The sequence below is a fragment of the Aquarana catesbeiana genome, linkage group LG02 (assembly GCF_042186555.1).
Source record: "Aquarana catesbeiana isolate 2022-GZ linkage group LG02, ASM4218655v1, whole genome shotgun sequence".
NCBI lineage: Eukaryota > Metazoa > Chordata > Amphibia > Anura > Ranidae > Aquarana > Aquarana catesbeiana.
Genome location: NC_133325.1, coordinates 36726168 through 36749860, shown reverse-complemented (window position 1 = coordinate 36749860; position 23693 = coordinate 36726168). Strand labels below are relative to the sequence as shown.

Sequence of the window (23693 nt, the reverse complement as noted above, 5' to 3'; positions counted from 1 at the left end):
CTAATTATGCGACTTCTGAAGGTAATTGGTTGCACCAGAGCTTTTTATGAGCTTCATAACAAGAGGGTGAATACATACGCACATGACAATTATCAGTTTTTTATTTCTGAAAAATAGTTTTATGTATATGTTTTTCTAATTTTACTTCACCAACCTAGACTATTGTGTTCTGATCCATCACATATAATTCAGATTTAAAAAAAAACATTGAACTAAAGGCTGTAATGTAACAAAATAAATAAAAAGCCAAGGGGGTGAATACTTTTGCAAGGCACTGTATATGCAGCACCAATGAGCACCGACAGGCGGCACTGATAATGAGTATACTCATTATCAGTGTGTCTTTTACACAAGCTGGTTAACGGCTCTCTTCTCCTCTCCTCATGTCAGCACTGCCAAAAACCAGCTTCTGTTTACATCATGATCGGCTGTGATTGGACACAGCTGATCAGATGGTAAAGAACCGCTGATTGGCTCTTTACCTCAATCTGTGATCAGCAGTGTCCAGAGGACACTGCGATCATACGGCACGCCACCCGTGCACCACAGCAGGCCTGATCAAGGGAGGATGTCTTATGATGGCCTCCCAAAACTGGCCGGTCATGCTGTATCTGTCATTCACCAATAAAAGGTCAGCAAGTGGTTAAAAGGAATTCCAGGAAACTTAAAAATGATCCCCTGGACTGGATATGATGACGGCGAGCGGACCAGATCATGCCAGGGGAGTGGAGGATCAGGTAAGTAAAAGTGCTTCTCCTCTCCCCTGGACAAAATGTGCAAATACCCCTTGCAGTGGGACTGCGTCCACTGCATCCTCACTACAAGGGAAACTTTTAAAGCTTCTTTGAGTTGAGCTTTAGGCCTCATGCACACTGGACATTTTTACAGCTGCTGTTTTTGGCTTCAGAGGTTTTCTTCTACAGTAAATAGACTCTCCTGCATGTTAGCCTACGTGTCCCACACACATAGGCTGTTAACTGATTTTGGCTGGAAACACCCCCCCCCCCAAAAACTAGTGGGTTCTGAGAGGTGTTTTTCAGCTGTAAAAACGCTCTAACACCTAAAAACGTAGATATACAGTGGGGACGGAAAGTATTCAGACCCCCTTAAATTTTTCACTCTTTGTTATATTGCAGCCATTTGCTAAAATCATTTAAGTTCATTTTTTCCTCATTAATGTACACACAGCACCCCATATTGACAGAAAAACACAGAATTGTTGACATTTTTGCAGATTTATTAAAAAAGAAAAACTGAAATATCACATGGTCCTAAGTATTCAGACCCTTTGCTCAGTATTTAGTAGAAGCCCCTTTTGATCTAATACAGCCATGAGTCTTTTTGGGAAAGATGTAACAAGTTTTTCACACCTGGATTTGGGGATCCTCTGCCATTCCTCCTTGCAGATCCTCTCCAGTTCTGTCAGGTTGGATGGTAAACGTTGGTGGACAGCCATTTTTAGGTCTCTCCAGAGATGCTCAATTGGGTTTAAGTCAGGGCTCTGGCTGGGCCATTCAAGAACAGTCACGGAGTTGTTGTGAAGCCACTCCTTTGTTATTTTTGCTGTGTGCTTAGGGTCATTGTCTTGTTGGAAGGTAAACCTTCGGCTCAGTCTGAGGTCCTGAGCACTCTGGAGAAGGTTTTCGTCCAGGATATCCCTGTACTTGGCCACATTCATTTTTCCCTCGATTGCAACCAGTCGTTCTGTCCCTGCAGCTGAAAAACACCCCCACAGCATGATGCTGCCACCACCATGCTTCACTGTTGGGACTGTATTGGACAGGTGATGAGCAGTGCCTGGTTTTCTCCATACATACCGCTTAGAATTAAGGCCAAAAAGTTCTATCTTGGTCTCATCAGACCAGAGAATCTTATTTCTCATCATCTTGGAGTCTTTCAGGAGTTTTTTTTTAGCAAACTCCATGCAGGCTTTCATGTGTCTTGCACTGAGGAGAGGCTTCTGTCGGACCACTCTGCCATAAAGCCCCGACTGGTGGAGGGCTGCAGTGATGGTTGACTTTCTACAACTTTCTCCCATCTCCCGACTGCATCTCTGGAGCTCAGCCACAGTGATCTTTGGGTTCTTCTCCTCCGATAGCTCAGTTTTGCCAGACAGTAATGCTCTAGGAAGGGTTCTGGTCGTCCCAAACGTCTTCCATTTAAGGATTATGGAGGCCACTGTGCGCTTAGAACCTTAAGTGCAGCAGATATATTTTGTAACCTTGGCCAGATATGTGCCTTGCCACAATTCTCTCTGAGATCTTCAGGCAGTTCCTTTGACCTCATGATTCTCATTTGCTCTGACATGCACTGTGAGCTGTAAGGTCTTATATAGACAGGTGTGTGGCTTTCCTAATCAAGTCCAATCAGTATAATCAAACACAGCTGGACGCAAATGAAGGTGTAGAACCATCTCAAGGATGATCAGAAGAAATGGACAGCACCTGAGTTAAATATATGAGTGTCACAGCAAAGGGTCTGAATACTTAGGACCATGTGATATTTCAGTTTTTATTAATAAATCTGCAAAAATGTCAATACTGTGTTTTTCTGTCAATATGGGGTGCTATGTGTACATTAATGAGGAAAAAATGAACTTAAATGATTTTAGCAAATGGCTGCAATATAACAAAGAGTGAAAAATTTAAGGGGGTCTGAATACTTTCCGTCCCCACTGTACATTCAAAAAACGCAGCTCACCAGCATTTTTTATCCATTGAAAAAAAAAAATGCTTACACTGAAAAACTGCAAAGCTACTTGCGTTTTTATAGCGTTAATATAACGTCTGGTGTGCATGAAGCCTTAAAGTAGATGGTGACAACAGTGAATTATGCCTGCATAATGTGTACTGTATTAACAAGCCACTTGTAGTCTCAATTGGAAGACAGGGGCAGAACGTTGTCACCCTAGAACAGGAAGTGCCTGAAAAAAAAAAAAAAAAAAAAAGACCTTCATGGGAGGATTACCCAGGATTATATGTGAAAACAGGACATTTATTAAAATATTGAGAATTACCTTTGAAATGACATACATATTAAAAAGCTTGTATAAGATTTGGTGATTTATCCACATTTATATGCTTGCAAAGCTTTCCAGCAGAAGTGACAGTGACACAGGTTGGGACAAATGGGTGCCAACATCATCAATTGGCTTCCAACTACTCAAAACAGCCTGGTAGTTAGGCTGGATTCACACCTATGTGCTTTTTGCAGATTTGCACTACAGTCCACTTACGGTAACATGGTTTCCTATGGAACACGTTCTGTAGTGCAAATCTGCAAAATGCAAAAAGCACTAAAAATGCAGAGGTGTCAATCAGGCCTAACAGTTTGTCCCAACTGTTACTGGCACTTTTGCTGAACAACCTGACCTGCATGTAAATGTAAAGATAAATTAAAAAAAAAAAAAAAAAAAAAAAAAAAGCAAGATAATTTACCTGCTCTGTGTAACTGTTTTGCACAGAGCAGCCCGATCCTCCTCTTCTGTGTTCCCCCGCTGTCGCTTCTGGATCCTCCTGTCTTCCAAGTAAACCCCCCCCCCCCAGCAAGCCGCTTGCTAGGGTGATACTTGTGCAGGCTCGCTCCTGAGGCCCACTGCCTGTGTCCATGGACAGGCAGCAGGGCTTTGCCACGCCCACTTGTCATAGGATTTGATTGACAGCAGTAGGAACTAATAGTTCCCGCTGCCATCAGGTCTGCCCTGTGAGGAGGGAGAATGGAATAGCAGCCAGTAAGCCAATAAAGAGACTGAGGAGGGGCCTGAGCTGCGGCTCCACGTGAGATTGGACACAGAGCCGCGGTTTAGAATCGCGCCTCCTTGGGTGCCCCCACAGCAAGCTGCTTGCTGTGGGGGCACCCAGCAGAAGGGAGGGAGGAAGAAAAGCAATCCTTGACGGCTGCACTCAATGAAAAGTGGAGCATCTTTATTGAAACAAAAACGTTAAAAATCCAAAATGGGTCACATCAGAGGTGGATAACACAGGAACAATATCTAACGCGTTTCACATCTACTGATGCTTACTCATAGCTCAGCAGAAGGGAGGGGCCAGGAGCGCCAGTGGGGGACCCAAGAAGAGGAGGATCTGGGCTGCTCTGCGCAAAAACATTACACAGAGCAGGTAAGTATGACAAATTTATTGTTTTTTTTTTTTTTTTTAATAAAAAAAACCAAGGACTTTAATATCAGTTTAAGCAACAAAATACTTTACAGGAACCCTTTAAGGACCTTGATGCAAAGTGCAATGGGACTTCGGCGGAAGCGATAAAGTGTTTTCATCTACGTTTGGAAAACTGCACCAGACAAATGCCTGTCAGGTTGTCATGGCAACGCCTGCATTCCCCTTGCACCAGTTTTCAGAAACATCCCTCTTTGTATTACCGTTAAGATCAATATAGCGGCTTGTCTCCCTGCTGTACACACACTGAGTCATTGTCATAGAAGGACGGCTCTGTCTGCTCGCTGACGCATGCAGACAAAACAGAGGAAATCTCCGACAATGAAAGATGACGGTACGAAGATTGCAGAGCCTCGGATGCGGCTTTCAAAGCCTGATCAGCGACAAAGGACAATGCACATAAAAAGTAACCGAGCGCGGACGCTGCTGTGCCCCGCATCTCACCCCAATTATCGGACATGCTGCGCTCTGCCACATGTGCCAGTATATAACCGCTTGTCTGATCTTTTTTCCAGTATAATTTGATACATAATTACTGATCTGATAATTTTCGGGGTAGAACTGGAGATGCCCCAGGATGGCGCTGGCTAGCTCTTAACTGGAAACCGGTCTGATCGCTATTGTGCCTATAATAAGCCGTTACTGGTAGCATCCTCCCTCCCAAGTGTAGACGTTTTTGGATTGCTCTGCAGACAGATCCTACCTGTACACCTGACTGTCTTCTATAGTCTATGGGCAGTTTTGGCTTTAATTAGGGGGCACTGTATGGTTCAGAGAACCCAAGACACAGGGCTTTGGCTTTCACTTTATGCCTTGGGCTCACCAAAGGGGAAAGCTGCCCTAACCGTAGCGACAGTGCCAAGGAAATACGCTGATGACAGACAGCAGATGGCACCACAGCATGCGGCAGAGAACATAGGCATCCGACACGCTTGGAAGTGTCAGATGCTGAAGACTGCATTGAGTCACCTGGTGTTCTATGGAGTGGGTGGAATACTGGGTTCACGGAGCTGGAGGGGATACTGGACTGGGGGGGGGGGGGGGGGGCGGGGATTCATGGGGGCTGGAGCAATCCTTGACCTGAGGGGGGCATTCACGGGGGGCTGGAGGGATCCTGGACTGAAGGGGGGGGGGGTCACAGGGGCTGGAGGGATCCTGGACTGGAGGGGGGGGGATGTCACGGGGGCTGGAAGGATCCTGGACTGGAGGGGGGGGGGTCACGGGGGCTGGAAGGATCCTGAACTGCAGGGGGGGGGACGGAGTCACGGGGGCTGGAAGGATCCTGGACTGAAGGGGGGGGGGTCACAGGGGCTGGAAGGATCCTGGACTGGAGGGGGGGTCACGGGGGCCACAGGGGCTGGAAGGATCCTGGACTGGAGGGGGGGTCACGGGGGCTGGAAGGATCCTGAACTGCAGGGGGGGGGGACGGAGTCACGGGGGCTGGAAGGATCCTGGACTGTGGGGGCACGGGGGCTGGAGAGATCCTGGACTGGGGGGGGGGTGGGAGTCATGGGGGCTGGAGCAATCCTTGACCTGGGGGGGGGCATTAACGGGGGGGGCTGGAGGGATCCTGGACTGGGGGGGTGAGGGCATTCACGGGGGGCTGGAGCGATCCTTGACCTGGAGGGGGGCATTCACGGGGGGCTGGAGGGATCCTGGACTAGAGGGGGGGGGTCACGGGGGCTGGAAGGATCCTGGACTGGAGGGGGGGGGTCACGGGGGCTGGAAGGATCCTGGACTGGAGGGGGGTCACGGGGGCTGGAAGGATCCTGGACTGGAGGGGGGTCACGGGGGCTGGAAGGATCCTGGACTGGAGGGGGGTCACGGGGGCTGGAAGGATCCTGGACTGGAGGGGGGTCACGGGGGCTGGAAGGATCCTGGACTGGAGGGGGGTCACGGGGGCTGGAAGGATCCTGGACTGGAGGGGGGTCACGGGGGCTGGAAGGATCCTGGACTGGAGGGGGGTCACGGGGGCTGGAAGGATCCTGGACTGGAGGGGGGCATTCACGGGGGGCTGGAGGGATCCTGGACTGAAGGGGGGGGTCACAGGGGCTGGAGGGATCCTGGACTGAAGGGGGGGGTCACAGGGGCTGGAGGGATCCTGGACTGGAGGGGGGGATGTCACGGGGGCTGGAAGGATCCTGGACTGGAGGGGGGGGGTCACGGGGGCTGGAAGGATCCTGAACTGCAGGGGGGGGACGGAGTCACGGGGGCTGGAAGGATCCTGGACTGAAGGGGGGGGGGTCACAGGGGCTGGAAGGATCCTGGACTGGAGGGGGGGGGGGGGGGACGGAGTCACGGGGGCTGGAAGGATCCTGAACTGCAGGGGGGGGGGGACGGAGTCACGGGGGCTGGAAGGATCCTGGACTGTGGGGGGGGGGGGGGGGAGTCATGGGGGCTGGAGCAATCCTTGACCTGGGGGGGGCATTAACGGGGGGGGCTGGAGGGATCCTGGACTGGGGGGGTGAGGGCATTCACGGGGGGCTGGAGCGATCCTTGACCTGGAGGGGGGCATTCACGGGGGGCTGGAGGGATCCTGGACTAGAGGGGGGGGGGGGTCACGGGGCCTGGAAGGATCCTGGACTGGAGGGGGGTCACGGGGGCTGGAAGGATCCTGGACTGGAGGGGGGTCACGGGGGCTGGAAGGATCCTGGACTGGAGGGGGGGGTCACGGGGGCTGGAAGGATCCTGAACTGCAGGGGGGGGACGGAGTCACGGGGGCTGGAAGGATCCTGGACTGAAGGGGGGGGTCACAGGGGCTGGAAGGATCCTGGACTGGAGGGGGGGGGGGGGGGACGGAGTCACGGGGGCTGGAAGGATCCTGAACTGCAGGGGGGGGGGGGGACGGAGTCACGGGGGCTGGAAGGATCCTGGACTGTGGGGGCACGGGGGCTGGAGAGATCCTGGACTGGGGGGGGGGGGGGGGGGGGGAGTCATGGGGGCTGGAGCAATCCTTGACCTGGGGGGGGCATTAACGGGGGGGGCTGGAGGGATCCTGGACTGGGGGGGTGAGGGCATTCACGGGGGGCTGGAGCGATCCTTGACCTGGAGGGGGGCATTCACGGGGGGCTGGAGGGATCCTGGACTAGAGGGGGGGGGGGTCACGGGGGCTGGAAGGATCCTGGACTGGAGGGGGGTCACGGGGGCTGGAAGGATCCTGGACTGGAGGGGGGTCACGGGGGCTGGAAGGATCCTGGACTGGAGGGGGGTCACGGGGGCTGGAAGGATCCTGGACTGGAGGGGGGTCACGGGGGCTGGAAGGATCCTGGACTGGAGGGGGGTCACGGGGGCTGGAAGGATCCTGGACTGGAGGGGGGTCACGGGGGCTGGAAGGATCCTGGACTGGAGGGGGGGGGGGTCACGGGGGTTGGAAGGATCTTGGACTGGAGGGGGGGGTCACGAGGGCTGGAAGGATCCTGGACTGGAGGGGGGGTCACGGGGGCTGGAAGGATCCTGGACTGGAGGGGGGGTTACAGGTTCTCAACAAGCAATGTTCGCAGGTTTTCCTTCATCTTGCAGGTGATTTAAATCAGTCAAAAAGGTTTGGTATTTTGGTTAGCCATTTTAGCGAAGAGAAATTTCCAAAACATGGCCTGTTGGGGGTACTTGAGGACAGGGGTGAGAACCACAGGAGTAGGTCACGGGGCTGGAGGGATCCTGGACAGAGTTTTTGGGGCTCAGGCGGGACCTTGGACTAAATCATGGGGCTATAAGTGTAAGATTCTAAATATTCTTTGGCTGTTATAGATCTACAAGAGAGCAAAGAGTGGATGCACAAGCAGTGGGACTGAAAATGTTCATACAATTCTTTTGCAGGCTGCTTTTTTTTTTAGACATCTTTTGCTGACAGAGTTGTTTTAAGAATTAGCAGTCCAATGGCTGAACAGGTCTGTCAGTGTTTTAGCCCAGCTTAATTTTGCCTTAGGGGCCTGGGAATTAAACTCATACAACCCAGTACAGAATAACCCCAAATTAGAAAAGTTCAGGAGTAAAGACTGAAGAAACCAGGAAAAATTCCAAATACTGCATCTTTACCCTCCATTGTACAATTAAAAAGGAAAATTCCATCTTTTGCAAAAAAAAAAAAAAAAAAAAAAAAAAAATTTTCACCCACGTACATGTGCAAAGCATTGAAATTGTGATCAATGGGCTGTGAATGTAATGCTTTGGTTCCTGCAGACTCTTCCTCCAGCTCTGGTCTGTACCTTCAAGTGTGGCAATGGCACTGAACTTCTGCTCCACTGAGAACTACTAGTCCCTACACTGTGGTGGCAGATGGGACTTGTAGTTTTTTTCATTCTCAGATCTCTGCAAATAAATGATGCGGCTCTGTTGGAAGAGCCACCGACAGCCACGTTGAATTCAAATCAGACAGGAACGGCGGGGAGAAGAACCCCCAATTCTGTAAGGGGGGGGGGGGCTGTGGACACAATGTTTTATGTTACACCCTAAAGATGTGTGTAACATGAAAACACGGGTAGGTTTTAAATGGCATGTGGATCTTAGAAGACCAGTTCTTTGTCCCTCCAGGACTCCGCCATGTCTGCCCGACAATTCTGGGAAGGGATTCCCAAACAGAACCAGCCAGTCACAAGCTCTGTGTGAACGGACTCCATAACACTGACACAGGTCCCATTGTCAAAGGCTCATCGCTGATCACATGACCAGACAGCCAACTTTACTACAAAACACACTTAACCACCCCTTGGAAGGTCTATTGAATGTTCTCGCACAACAGGAAAAGGATACTGTCTTCTCTGCTCTTGTCCTGTGAACTTTCCATGCCGGGCAGCGCTGCTGCCACACGTCTGAAAAGCTGAAAGACACAAGAAAAAGGAAGCAATAAATGCAGTAAGAAATAATAAATGGGTGGGGCATATGGGCGGAGCCAGAAGAATCTCCTTACCTGTTTTACATTATATCCGGCTTTAGCGCTGGTTTCGATAAACATTACACCGAGCTCCTTGGCTTTCCTCTCCCCCTCCTCAATGGACACTTGCCTGTGTAAGGAATAAATCATCCCATGTTATATAAAAAAAAGGGAAGATCTCCAACAATAAGCCCTTTATTATAAAATAAATACAGTATCTCACAAAAGTGAGTACACCCCTCACATTTTTGTAAATATTTTATTCTATCTTTTCATGTGACAACACTGAAGACATGACACTTTGCTACAATGTAAAGTAGTGAGTGTACAGCTTGTATAACAGTGTAAATTTGCTGTCCCCTCAAAATAACTCAACACACAGCCATTAATGTCTAAACCACTGGCAACAAAAGTGAGTACACCCCTAAGTGAAAATGTCCAAATTGGACCCAATTAGCCATTTTCCCTCCACGGTGTCATGTGACTCGTTAGCGTTACAAGGTCTCAGGTGTGAATGGGGAGCAGGGGTGTTAAATTTGGTGTTATCGCTCTCACTCTCTCATACTGGTCACTGGAAGTTCAACATGGCACCTCATGGCAAAGAACTCTCTGAGAATCTGAAAAAAAAGTTTAAGTTGCTCTACATAGAGATGGCCTAGGCTATAAGAAGTTTGCCAAGACCCTGAAACCGAGCTGCAGCACGGTGGCCAAGACCATACAGCGGTATAACAGGACAGGTTCCACTCAGAAGAGGCCTCGCCATGGTCCTCCAAAGAAGTTGAGTGCACGCGCTCAGCATCATATCCAGAGGTTGTCTTTGGGAAGTAGACGTATGAGTGCTGCCAGCATTGCTGCAGAGGTTGAAGGGGTGGGGGGTCAGCCTGTCAGTGCTCAGACCATACGCCGCACACTGCATCAAATTGGTCTGCATGGCTGTCGTCCCAGAAGGAAGCCTCTTCTAAAGATGATGCACACGTAAGCCTGAAAACAGTCTGCTTGTCTTCAGCAAACTAAGGACATGGATTACTGGAACCATGTCCTGTGGTCTGACCAAGATAAACTTATTTGGTTCAGATGGTGTCAAGCATGTGTGGCGGCAACCAGGTGAGGAGTACAAAGACAAGTGTGTCTTGCCTACAGTCAAGCATGGTGGTGGGAGTGTCATGGTCTGGGGCTGCATGAGTGCTGCCGGCACCGGCGAGCTACAGTTCATTGAGGGAACCATGAATGCCAACATGTACTGTGATATACTGAAGCTGAGCATGATCCCCTCCCCTTTGGAGACTGGGCCGCAGGGCAGTATTCCAACATAACGACCCCAAACATACCTCCAAGACAACCATTGCCTTGCTAAAGAAGCTGAGGGTAAAGGTGATGGACTGGCCAAACATGTCTCCAGACCTAAACCCTATTGAGCATCTGTGGGGCATCCTCAAACAGAAAGTGGAGGAGTGCAAGGTCTCCAACATCCACCAGCTCCGTGATGTCATCATGGAAGAGTGGAAGAGGACTCCAGTGGCAACCTGTGAAACTCTGGTGAACTCCATGCCCAAGAGGGTTAAGGCAGTGCTGGAAAATAATGGCGGCCACACAAAATATTGACACTTTGGGCCCAATTTGGACATTTTCACTTAGGGGTGTACTCACTTTTGTTGCCAGCGGTTTAGACATTAATAGCTGTGTGTTGAGTTATTTTGAGGGGACAGCAAATTTACGCTGTTATACAAGCTGTACACTCACTACTTTACATTGTAGCAAAGTGTCATTTCTTCAGTGTTGCCACATGAAAAGATAGAATAAAATATTTACAAAAATCTGAGGGGTGTACCCCCTTTTGTGAGATACTGTATACAGCAAATCAATGAACTTAGGGTCTAATTGGCATTAAAATTGTAAAAAAAAAAACACACAAAAAAAAAAAAAAATCAAAAAGTTAAGCCTACCAATTGTCTATTTTAGATGATACGTTTCCTTTATTTATTTTTTTTTCTTGTTCTGCGTGGAAACTATCTGCAAGCTTAATAAGTCTCTGCAGAGCGCGTGGTCCCTGTCCTTGAATAAGCAAGCCATGTCTACTCATGGCTTATACCTTCCAGCTGCTCACTATTGATGAGCTAGGGGCATGTACAGTGTATAAAAGTGTAATTGCAGGGCAGAGAATGCTCCGGCCACATATTATTGACTTGTATAAGTGACAACTTTTTGGCGGGCTCACACATCCTAATCCGAACACGTTTGAGCTTATCACTACTGCCCACATCAAATGCCTATCCATTGGTGGATCCAATGACTTGATTGACAGCTTCACTCCACCCTGCTCTGCTCTGCCTGGGGAGGATTGATATGTTCTGCTGATTGTCACTGCAGCTTAGTCCTACCCACTGACCCAACAATGGTGGACCATGCCTGTGTAATGTGCGCCTGTTAATGGTCTCCTGTGTTCTGACAGTGACAATGCAGGAGAAAAATACCCCCTATAACAGGAAGTGCCCGAACACAGACCTTCAAGGCATGACCGGTGTTATTTTAATAAAAGTGGCAGATTTAAAAAGTTTTGATCAATGACTTTGAAAATGCCACGATCATGGTAACAAATGAGATTTTAATGGTTGGGTTTTCGTCTACTTTGAAAGTTAAGTGGTTAAAGAGAACCTGTCCCCAAAAAGTTTAGGCAGGTATGCTTTCCCTGGGTGGACTCTAATATAACACTAGAGCAGGGATATGCAAACTGTGGCCCTCCAGCTGTTGCAGAACTACAAGTCCCATGAGGCATATCACACCGACAGCCACAAGCATGACACACAGCGGCAGGAGGCATGATGGGACTACGGTTTGCCTATCCCTGCACTACAGGGAGAGGTAGATATTTGAAATACATTCTTAGGGTCGTGACCTATTAGTACTTTTGGAAAAGTCCTTACTGGTGGTGTTGTCCTATACTGGGAACTGAGGGGATTGTGTTTAACTGCAACAATTTATATCTGTTTTAAAGGTCGTTTTTGTTTCATTTTACATTTGGAAGCTGAAGCCTGTTGCCTTTTTTTTTGTTTGTTTTCTTCTTCGGGGGGTGGGATAAAAAAAAAAAAAAAAGGGGGGAGGGAAATGCATATATCAGACTGAGGGATAAGGCGTCTAGTATTTTGCTTTTATTGCACCAATACATTGTTTATTTTCTGTATATGCAATATTGGCCCTAGTGCCAGCCCTATGTATCATCACTACCAATGTGCCTTATGTCACATGCTTTTGACATGCTTTGTAGCTCTTATTGCCACATAATAAAAAAAAAAAACAAAAAAAAAAACTTTACAAAAAAAAAGAGAACTGCAGTTACCTTTTAGAGCCATTGCCAGAATTCTTGAAATAATGCCAGTTCTGTGTCACACACATCATTGTGCTGGATGCTGTAGAGCAGGGATCTCCAAACTACGGCCCTCCAGCTGTTTGCGGAACTACACGTTCCAGGAGGCATTGTAAAACTCTGACATGCACAGACATGTCACATATGATAATGGGAAAGAGAGAGGGGAAATGGTGGCACGTATGATAATGGGAATTGTAGTTCTTGAACAACTGGAGGGCCATAGTTTGGAGACCCCCTGCTGCAGAGGATACTCTATTGCCAGGACTAGAACCACGTCTAAAGGCAATAGCAAGCTCCAATGCTAGAGGAATAGCCATCCTGACAGGTTCTCTTTAGTTATAGGCATTTGTCACACTTAAGTTGGCCATAGATGGGTAGAATTTCAAATGAAAATTCTTGGGAAAAGAAGGTTTTAAAGTTTGTTCATCTTTGTAATCATTAGTGGGTTAAATTGACATTCGTCAATGGTGGCACATATGATATTGGTGAGGACAGAGGGGGCATGGTGGCACATATGATATTGGGAGAAGAAGGGACATGGTGGCACATATGATAATTGGAAGGAAAGAGGGGACATGATGGCACATATTATATTGGTAAGGATGGGGGGACATGGCGGCACATTTTCAAATGAAAATTCTTGGGAAAAGAAGGTTTTAAAGTTTGTTCATCTTTCTAATCATTAGTGGGTCAAACTGACGTTCATTTTCAACTGCAGTGATGAGAAAGGAAGGAAAATATTTCTTGAATGAACGAATTTCAAACAGTGCATGCGGTTTTTGATCTGTAAAGTCCATTCATTCCAAAAAGCAAATGTTAAAAGAAACTCAATTTTTCGAATGACAAATGAGTGTTCTGAGATATGTTCTGATGATTTTCCTAAGAATTTTTGTATGAAATCCTATCTATCTAGGGTGACATGACTGGGAGCATTCCCCACCCCACAATAAACATATCTTTTCTTGCTGTCTATGTCCCAGCTGGGCCAATTCTGCCCATTGATGGTACTGGAAAAAAACAGATCAAGGACAGAGAGAGCAGTTCTAACCGTTTCTGACCCTTTTCAAAGCAAGCTGGAGCCCTACTTTAAGTTCAGAAGGTTAACGTTACCTCTTATCAGCAAGATCTGTTTTATTTCCCACCAGCATGATGATGACATCACTCCCCCGCTCCGTCCTGACATCATCAATCCACTTTGTCGTTTGTTGGAATGAGTTCACGTCTAATGAGGAATAGCAGAAGACAGGTTAATACAGGACAATAGAGGAAAAACAAGAGCTCAGTGCTGAACCCTACGGTAACCTGACACACAGACATTTCCTCCCACAGTACCTGTAACGACGCTTTCCTGCAACCACAACAAGACAAATATCTAAGAATGGCCATCTCCTGCAATATCCCTAGATTTAGTGCACCGTGAATTCCATCTCTAGTGAGATCCTGGCTCAGAATGCTGCATGTGTACTGGGATGTTGGAGTTTTATGTCTGAGGCATGGGGTGTGGGGATGGGAGATATTAGCAGTATTTATATAGTTATGAGGGGAGGAGGGATCCTACACGAAAATTGCTCAACCTCTCCTTCAATATGGGTCACAAGTCACCTACAATCCTTGAAAAGTTCTTGAACATTGGACTGAAGCAAGCAAGACTTAATGCATTTCAGCTAGACCGCTATGATTAAGGAGGTCTAGCTGAAAAACGCTAGCAGTCTTGTTTGCCGCCGTTGGATTTTTGCTGACTTTTAATAAAAAAAACACTATTAAAAAGACTGGAACTGGCTCCAGCACCATTGCTTGCATCTTGGATTGAGTCATGAGGCTCAGGGAGGAATCTTGGACCGAGTCATGGGGGCTCGAGTGGATCTTGGATTAAGTTATGGGGCTCAGGCAACAATCTTGGACTGAGTCATGAGGGCTCGAGTGGATCTTGCATTGTCATGGGGCTCAGGGAGGAATCTTGGACCGAGTCATGGGGGCTCGAGTGGATCTTGCATTGTCATGGGGCTCAGGGAGGAATCTTGGACCGAGTCATGGGGGCTCGAGTGGATCTTGCATTGTCATGGGGCTCAGGGAGGAATCTTGGACCGAGTCATGGGGGCTCGAGTGGATCTTGGATTAAGTCATGGGGCTCAGGGAACAATCTTGGACTGAGTCATGGGGCCTCGAGTGGATCTTGGATTAAGTCACGGGGCTCAGGGAGGAATCTTGGACTGAGTCATGGGGGCTCGAGTGGATCTTGGATTAAGTCATGGGGCTCAGGGAACAATCTTGGACTGAGTCACGGGGGCTCGAGTGGATCTTGGATTAAGTCATGGGGCTCAGGGAGGAATCTTGGACTGAGCCATGGGGGTTTGGGGAAGATCTTATGTCAGAGAACTTAGAGAGAGAAAGTACTGGGATTAAATAATGGGGGCTCAGAAAGAAAGCTTTGACAGAGTCACAAGGGCTCAGTGGGATCTTGCATTAAATAATAGGAAATAGAGGAATCTTGGATGGAGTCATGAGAGGCATCTTTGTCCACGTTTTAATTTCTGTCGCTGAAATTAGGGTGGCACGCCTTGTGTGAATACATTCCTGATTTATCTGGACTCCAAGGTTAAGTCAGTAACCATCACCTGACTTGCTTTTCAAGGACTCCTTCACAGGGCTGCATGGAGTGTTCATTTATCTTCATGGTGCAGATTATGCCACACATTATGCTATAATACCAGCCTTTCAGACTCGTGTGTATTTATAGCACAATCATCTGAAACCCCTCAACTATGCACAGGCAATGTCCTATTCTAATTAATGGACTCTGGAAAATAATTGGCTGCACCAGTGATGATTTGTGAGTGCCATATTAAAGGGGGTGTATTTTTACGCAATTACTCTACAGTGAGAAAGTTGCATAAAAAAACAAACAAAAAAAAAAAAACCCAAAAAAACACACCTCCCTTTCTTGTAAACGCTAAATATACTGTAGATTACCTTTAAACAAACTAAACTATTTAAACCCTCCCCTAAAATGATTAAAAAAGTCATTGCTTGGTTAGCGATCCCTCTACATAACAAAAAATAGCCCCTAAACAGTCTTTATAATCTTATTTAACAGGCTCTGTCAGGGTACCAATTATGGCTGCCTCCCTTGAAAACTTATGTAATAGAAAAACTTGTTTTAGAAGCACTCATTGTGATCAGCTATAAGACCTCATGCACAATGGACGTTTTTGCAGCGGCTCTTAGGGGCGTCAAACATTTTTTTTCCTCTGCCTCTAAACTCACCCACATGTTAGCCTATGTGTCCGTCTTTTAGTAGTGCTTAGTGGCAGGGAAAAAAAAAAATCAACTGCCAGTGCATCCAGGAGCAGCAGATTTTGGGCAGAACAAAACGCTTCTAAAAGCGTGTTAACGCTAGGCACGTTTAGCACTTTAAGTATTAATTCATTTAAATGGCCAGAATAATTTATGAATGAATTAACATCCAAGCACTTGACTCCTGTAAATGCGCCTAAACGCATATAAAAGCGTTACACTTTTGCAAGCGTCCAGATTTATTTATTTTTTTTTTAACGCTGCTGGTTTTTAGGAGAAGTGAAAAAAAAAAAAAAAAAAAGTCCCGTGTGCATGATGCCTTATGGCAGGGGTCTCCAAACTGTCTAAACATAGGGCCAGTTTATGGTCCTTCAAACTTTAGGGGGGCCGGACTGTGGCCATAAGGAGTAGAAAATGTCCCGGCTTCAGTTGGGAGTAAACACTTCCCCATCTTTGGAGTCAGTGAGAGGAATCGTGACCCATTGTTGGTGCTATTGGGCCCCATTGTTGGTGTCAATGGGAGGAATTGTGCCCCATTCTTTGTGTCATTGAGAGGAACTGTGTCCCTTTGCTGCTGCCAGTAAAGCAAGCAAAGGGCCGCATATGGCCCCCGGGCCACAGTTTGGAGACCACTGCCTTATTGGAACTGTACACAAATACGAGAGACAGCAGAGCAGAGGAAGAGAAAAAGACAAACTGATAAGGGAAGAACAAAATAAAAGAGGAAAAAAAAAAAAAAAAAAGTGAGAGAGGGAACAAACAAGAGAGTATGATAAAGAAGAAAAAGAAAAAACGAGAATGAAAAGTAAGAGTAAAGAGACGAAAAAAATAGAGGGATTGAAGGAGAAGTAAAAAATAATACAGCAAGAAAAAGAAAAAGAAGGGGAAAGGAAGGATGAAAAAAAAAAAAAAAGGGAGAAAAGGAGAATGAAAAGTTATGCCAAGTACACACGATCGGACTTCTCGTCGGAAAAAGATATAAGACAGCTTTTCCGACGGGATTCCGCACAAGTTTGCCTTGCATACACACGGTCACGCAAAAGTTCGCTGAACTTACGACCGTCAAGAACGCGGTGACGTACAACACTACGACGAGGCAAGAAAATGAAGTTCAATGCTTCCGAGCATGCGTCGAATTGTTTCCGAGCATGCGTATGAATTTTGCGCGTCACAATTGCCACAGACGATTGCATTTTCGGATAGGAACTTTTCCCGACTGAAAAATTAAGAAAATCATCGGTCTTTTGCGGGCCGAAATTCCGATCGTGTGTACGCAGCATACGAGTAAGAGAGACTAAATAAAATAGGAGAGAATGGAGAAAAAAAAAAAAAAAAACCCAATACAGCATGGAAAGAAGAAAAAAAAAAAAAAAAAAAAAAAAAAAAAGAGTGAGGAGAATGGATGACAGAAAGAAAAGAAAAAATAAACATTTAAAAGAACAGGAAGGAAAAAAAAAAAAGAAAAATTGACAAAAGAAAAAAAGGGAGAAAAAAAAAAAAAAAAGAAAAGAAGAAGGAAGGAAGGAAGGAAGGAAGGAAGGAAGGAAGGAAGGCTATAATAATAATAATAATAATAATAATAATAATAATAATTGGGGAAAAAAAAAACAGAAAAAAAGTAATCATGTGGTCATAGGATAATTATTGCCCTGTTGCCTGAAGTTCGACTTCATGAGGAATACAATACAAAACATTACAATAAATTGTCATATACATCTTATTGTTGCCAAGCACAGCTACATCACAGAGCCAGCTCCCAGCACAGCAAGGTTTAGCCACATCACAATGAGACATGCACGGATCACAAAACACATGTAAACACAGAGAGCGCACACAAGTGACATGCACACATAGCGCTCCGCTTATAACGGACTATGGCAGCCAGTAGGACGATGTTTTGTTAAGGACACTTAATGAAGTGGACCTGTTACCCAACACAAGGGGGGAAATAAGCCATTCGCTGGGTCGAGACAATTTTGATCAAATTCAAAACACAGAATGAAAAGCTAGGGGCGAAACGTCTCAGGGATGTCCCTAGTGCTTTGTGACCCGACAGGCCAAGCTTCAGAGACTAGGGGGGATAACGGGCCACTGCCCTTTATTGTTCCTATGGCCGTATGGGACAATGGAAGGTGGCCACCTTCTGCTATGGGCAATAAGAACTATTTCTTATGGGAACCACACATTATAACACCACAAGGTAGTAGAAGGCCTCATGCACACCGGACGGTTTTGTAGCTGCTTCTAGGAGTGTTTTTTTTTTTTCTGCCTCTAAACTCCTCTCCATGTTATCCGATGTGTCCATGCACACATAGGCTTTTATCAGTGTATAGCGGCAGGGGCTTTTAGAGGCAGGGGAAAAAAAAAAAAAGACCCCACTGCCAGTGTGTCCAGACAAAACGATTGACGCTGCTAAACGTGCTTAAAAGCAGGCACTTAATTTCAATGGCAAGAATAAAATTATTATTAAATGAATGAACGCCCAAGCTTTTGGACACCTGTAAATGTGCCTGAAAGCTTTAGACACTTTGTCAAGACACACTGCCATGAGGAAAGGCTTCTAGAGAGGGGGGATGAGTAATAAGAGGGACAATGAGAGCTGCAGAGCTGGAGGTGTGCCTCTGGGTGTCTGTGTAAATCCAGGCAGCAGCCAGACTCAAAATGGCTTAATTTTTAAATGGAGGTTTTTTTTATTTATTTTTTATCTACTCTTTAAATATGTATATAACTAAAAATACTTGTTTTATAAAGAAAGCGCATGTTACAATAAACTTGACCTGATCCATAATGTGCTTAGGGGGCATTACCTTCCCCTCTACCTATGCAAGTCTTTCAAATTGATCCATGTCCCCATGAAGCTTTTGTGGATTCTAAGCCGTGCCTGGAGCCTCACCTTATGTCGAAGTTAAAATTAAGCCCCACCCCCTCCAAGTACTAAGCCTCACCCTCCGTGCCTGGAGCTTCTTCCTGGAGCCTCACCTTATCTCGAAGGTCATATTAAAGCCTCGCCCCCTCCAAGTACTAAGCCCCACGCTCCGTGCCTAGAGCCTCACCTTATCTCTAAAGGTCATATTAAAGCCCCACCCCCTCAAAGTACTAAGTCCCAACCTCCGTGCCCAGAGCTTCTTCCTGGAGCCTCACCTTAGCGCGAAGGTCATATTAAAGCCCCACCCCCTCAAAGTACTAAGTCCCACCCTCCGTGCCCAGAGCTTCTTCCTGGAGCCTCACCTTATCTTGAAGGTCATATTAAAGCCTCGCCCCCTCCAAGTACTAAGCCCCACACTCCGTGCCTAGAGCCTCACCTTATCTCTAAGGTCATATTAAAGCCCCACCCCCTCCAAGTACTAAGTCCCAACCTCCGTGCCTGGAGCTTCTTCCTGGAGCCTCACCTTATCTCGAAGGTCATATTAAAGCCCCACCCCCTCCAAGTACTAAGTCCCAACCTCCGTGCCTGGAGCTTCTTCCTGGAGCCTCACCTTATCTCGAAGGTCATATTAAAGACCCACCCCCTCCAAGTACTAAGCCCCACCCTCTAAAATTCTACATCAATACCAAGATCAATCAAGGTCCCATGTAGAGTCAGGGCTTAGGATCCAAGGATGTTTATACTGGACTGCGCAAAGCTTTTATCCCCCTTCTCCTTTATTAATGCACTACAGAAGCTGCAAAGAGCTTGAGGTCAAATGGCAGACAACCCCAGCCAATTTCTGCACTTGAAATTTCAACATTGGTCAAATAGTTTCAAACTGTGCTGAATGTCTAAATGGCTGGCGTATAATGGCTTTGCAGGGGGATCCCCCCCCCCCCACTTAAAAGGAGAAGTACAGCCAAAGCTCGTTTGGCTGTACTTCCATGGATCGCAAAAGTGCAGTTCGTTCTGCACTACTGTGACCAGTTTTCAGCTGACAGCGGGCTGAAGTCCGCTGACGTCACAGAGCAAGACTGCGACAATGAAGTCGGGATCCACCCACATGCCTGGCCCGACAACCGGCTCAGTCTCTCAGCGAGCCCCTGAGCCGGCCGCTCCCGCCCCTTCCACAGCCCAGCGCTCCAGTGAGCGAGGGAGGGAGGAGCAAAGCAGAGCGCAGTGACCAACAGTCACCAGTTCTCTGCTCAGGGAGCCCTGAGAGCCGTGTAATCGGTGGGGTTTGATCGCTCGGTTCTTAGTGTTAGAGCCAGTGCAGGGACAGCATCCAACTAGGCAAGTATGATTATCCAAAAAAAAACAACCCATATTTAATGAAAGTCAGAACTCTGTTAATAGGCTTTCAATGACTGTAATATTCTCCAGGAGGCTTATTCCTTATGCCAAGAGACATTCAGCATCAAAGATGATTGATTGAATTGGGCTGACACAGACTCCCACTAGAGGGCGCACCTACAAATGCTCATTATAAAAGTATGGCCCCCGAAAACACAGCACAGCAAATCATAAAATGAGAAACCTCAATGTAAAAATATAAATTATAGACAATACTGGTTCAAATATTAGCCTTTAAAAAATATATAGGAGACCTAATTGTAGTAACAGGTTGTCAGGTAGGACTGTCCGTTATAAACGGGAGCGCGCTGCGGTGACGGTGAGCAGATGACGGCACAGGAAGATGCGAAGATGCGGCGTCCACACTCACTTGTAATATCATAAACAACAACTGCCACAGTGGAGTCGCGAATGTAGCTAGGGATCAAACTCCTGAACCGCTCCTGACCTGCCGTGTCCCACAGCTGCAGCCGCACCTAACAGCGGCCGGCGCAGCAGAAGAGGGGGGGAAGGGAAGAGGAAATAAAGAAAAAAAAAAACAAACACCGTCAAACAGGCTGTCAAGATTAGATACCTACTTGTGATATCGTAAACTACTACGGCGGCTGCAGAGTCACGGATGTAACTGGGGATGAGGCTGCGGAATCGTTCCTGCCCCGCCGTGTCCCAGAGTTGCAATCTGATCTGCGAGATGGAAGACAATCAAACACGGAAAAAAATAAAAAATAAAAAAGGCTTGCTATACAGTATCAGCAAATCCCCAGATGCTGCAACTGTAAAAGTGAAGGTTTTCTGAAAATATTAAGGTCGGAACTAAGCCTTCATATTCTTTAGAGTCAAGGAAGCGGCCATCTTAGCCTCTTGTCTGATCTGCGGTTACCATGGAGCTGCACATGTGATCAGTTATGACTCCAACTATTTGATGGTTTGACAGTTCAGTTGAGGCACAAGCAAACGTTAGCATGCCTTGAGTTTAAATTTATTGGAAAACTGTTAGGGCTCATTTACACTTGCATCGGCTTCCACACACATTAACGGCTTGTTTACACTTTGGACAGGCTTTGTTAAAGCTCTCCGAATGCCTAGCCAAAGCTCCTGTCACTAAATAAAATGGTTAGCTTACAGTCCTGTTTACACCTTGTTTTTGCTTTGCTTCAAAAATTATACCTCATGTAGCTTTAGTGTTGCGTCAAAGCCCCCATCGAAGCCCCACCAAAGCCTCCTCAAAGCCCCACCAAAGCCTCCTCAAAGCCCCACCAAAGCCTCCTCAAAGCCCCACCAAAGCCTCCTCAAAGCCCCACCAAAGCCTCCTCAAAGCCCCACCAAAGCCTCCTCAAAGCCCCACCAAAGCCTCCTCAATGCCCCACCAAAGCCTCCTCAATGCCCCACCAAAGCCTCCTCAATGCCCCACCAAAGCCTCCTCAATGCCCCACCAAAGCCTCCTCAATGCCCCACCAAAGCCTCCTCAATGCCCCACCAAAGCCTCCTCAATGCCCCACCAAAGCCTCCTCAATGCCCCACCAAAGCCTCCTCAATGCCCCACCAAAGCCTCCTCAATGCCCCACCAAAGCCTCCTCAATGCCCCACCAAAGCCTCCTCAATGCCCCACCAAAGCCTCCTCAATGCCCCACCAAAGCCTCCTCAATGCCCCACCAAAGCCTCCTCAATGCCCCACCAAAGACCCATCAATGCCCCACCAAAGACCCATCAATGCCCCACCAAAGACCCATCAATGCCCCACCAAAGACCCATCAATGCCCCACCAAAGACCCATCAATGCCCCACCAAAGACCCATCAATGCCCCACCAAAGACCCATCAATGCCCCACCAAAGACCCATCAATGCCCCACCAAAGACCCATCAATGCCCCACCAAAGCCTTAACGCTCCAAAGCCCCATTGAAGCCCCACTGAAGCCTCATTGAAGCATCAAGCAAAAGCAAGGTGTAAACAGGACTGTAAGCTAACCATTTTATAAAGGGCTCATTTACACTTGCTTCGGCTTCAACAAGGCTTCGGACAGGCTTTGTTAAAGCTCTCTGAACACTAGTCAAAGCTTCTGCCACTAAATAAAATGGTTGGCTTACAGTCCTGTTTAAGCCTTGCTTCAAAAATTATACCCCATGTAGCTTTAGTGGGGGTTCAAAAGCATCTTCAAAGCCTCCATAGACGTCTATGGCAAAGCTTGCTTGAAGCCGCATCAAAGCATCACCAAAGCCTCATCAAAGCACCAAGCAAAAGAAAGTGTAAACAGGACTGTAAGCTAACCATTTTATTTAGTGACAGATTTGACTGACGTTCAGAGAGCTTTAACAAAGCGTTTCCGAAGCCTTGTTTTGAAGCAAGTGTAAACTAGCCCTTAAATCGTTGGGTTTAGTTCTGCTTTAAAACGCAACTAAAACCATAGATTTGACAGTTTTTTAAACGGTTACCGGTATATTCCCAGCATGCCAACTGTCACATTTGCAGCTTTGTGGCAACTGCAGATCAGACAGAGGCTAAGATGGAAGCTTTCATGGCTGAAAAGGATAGGAAGGTTTAGTTCCGCTTTAATATGTCCCCTATACCTGGCTGAACCATTGTCAGTATCTTGCACTCCTGAAATGATCATCATTTGTACAAACTAACTGGTACTTGGTCACAATGATACAGCCAGTGGCATAGAAAACCTTAGGGGAGGATACATGTAGAAAAAAAACCCTTTGGATGTTCGAATCACCACTGCTTTTCTGTATAAAAGATTAGGAGATACAAGGATGAGGATGCGGATAAAATATGTTCTCTTTTATTATAAACAGAAAATGTATGCACAGGTTTTTTGCATCACACAGGCAATCTGCAATATTAGAAACTTGCAGATTTCAACATACCTCACAGTGGGCAGCAGGAGCAAGGAAAAAAAATGAATAGTTATATATGCAAATTTGCTTGATATGTTAAAAGTGCACTTTCAAAAAAGGAGGCTTACATACACCCAGAACTGATATTTTAGGTTTTTTTTTTTTTTTTTTTAATTTTCACTGTGAATAGCCTTCATATGTGAATATTCTTTTCAATTATTCAATCATCTGAAAAGTAAACTAATGTTGACTTTGAATACCCAATCGTGTGAAGATGCTTCTAATGTGATTTGATATTTAAAAAGGAATAGTAAAAGAAAAAAAAAAAAAAAAAAAAAAAAAAAGAAGGGTTTGATTAAAGATTATCAACTCATTTAGTAATCAGCCCAAATAATCCCCCCCCCCCCCCCCAGTTTCTAGCTCCTCCTTCACCATGAACCTGGCAATGAGCATTGTCAATCTCAGTAACCAAGAGAGGAAATCTTACCACTCAAAGTCTGCATGAAATAATTATTAACTTCATGATTATTTAAAATGATTCAAATATTTTCATCAATGACCGCCCATGAGAGCTTAAAAGTAATTCTAAACCTTTAATAAAAAAAGAAAAAAAAAAAAAAACACACAAGTTATGCTTACCTGCTCTGTGCAATGGTTTTGCACAAAGCAGCCCTAAGCCTCCTCTTTTGGGATCCCCCGCTGTCACTCCTGGCTCCTCCTGTCTTACGAGTACCCCTCCCCCAGAAAGCAACTTGCAGGCTCTGCTGCCTGCATCCATAGACACAGACATCTGGGTTTTGCCCCACCCCTTCATCATAGGATTTAAATTAATTGGCTCCCGCTGCTATCAATCTGCCTTGTGAGGAGGGAGAGAACCACTGCTCTCATG

The 23693-nt window shown here is 46.5% G+C and overlaps 1 protein-coding gene across 2 annotated transcripts in view; it reads right to left on the bottom strand.

The window, feature by feature from the left end:
• Positions 1 to 23693, bottom strand: part of RAB6A (RAB6A, member RAS oncogene family) — a 68765-nt gene that overhangs the window by 3276 nt on the left and 41796 nt on the right. Inside the window, exons 4-7 of one of the 2 annotated variants that reach the window (XM_073612774.1) lie at positions 20335 to 20440; positions 13520 to 13631; positions 9082 to 9175; positions 8925 to 8991 (exon numbers count right to left, since the gene is read on the bottom strand). In XM_073612774.1, the coding sequence (XP_073468875.1) occupies positions 8925 to 8991; positions 9082 to 9175; positions 13520 to 13631; positions 20335 to 20440 (379 nt within the window). Of the gene's footprint in view, positions 1 to 8924; positions 8992 to 9081; positions 9176 to 13519; positions 13632 to 20334; positions 20441 to 20542; positions 20649 to 23693 lie in introns of both variants that reach the window. The other variant, XM_073612773.1, reaches the window with a different exon arrangement.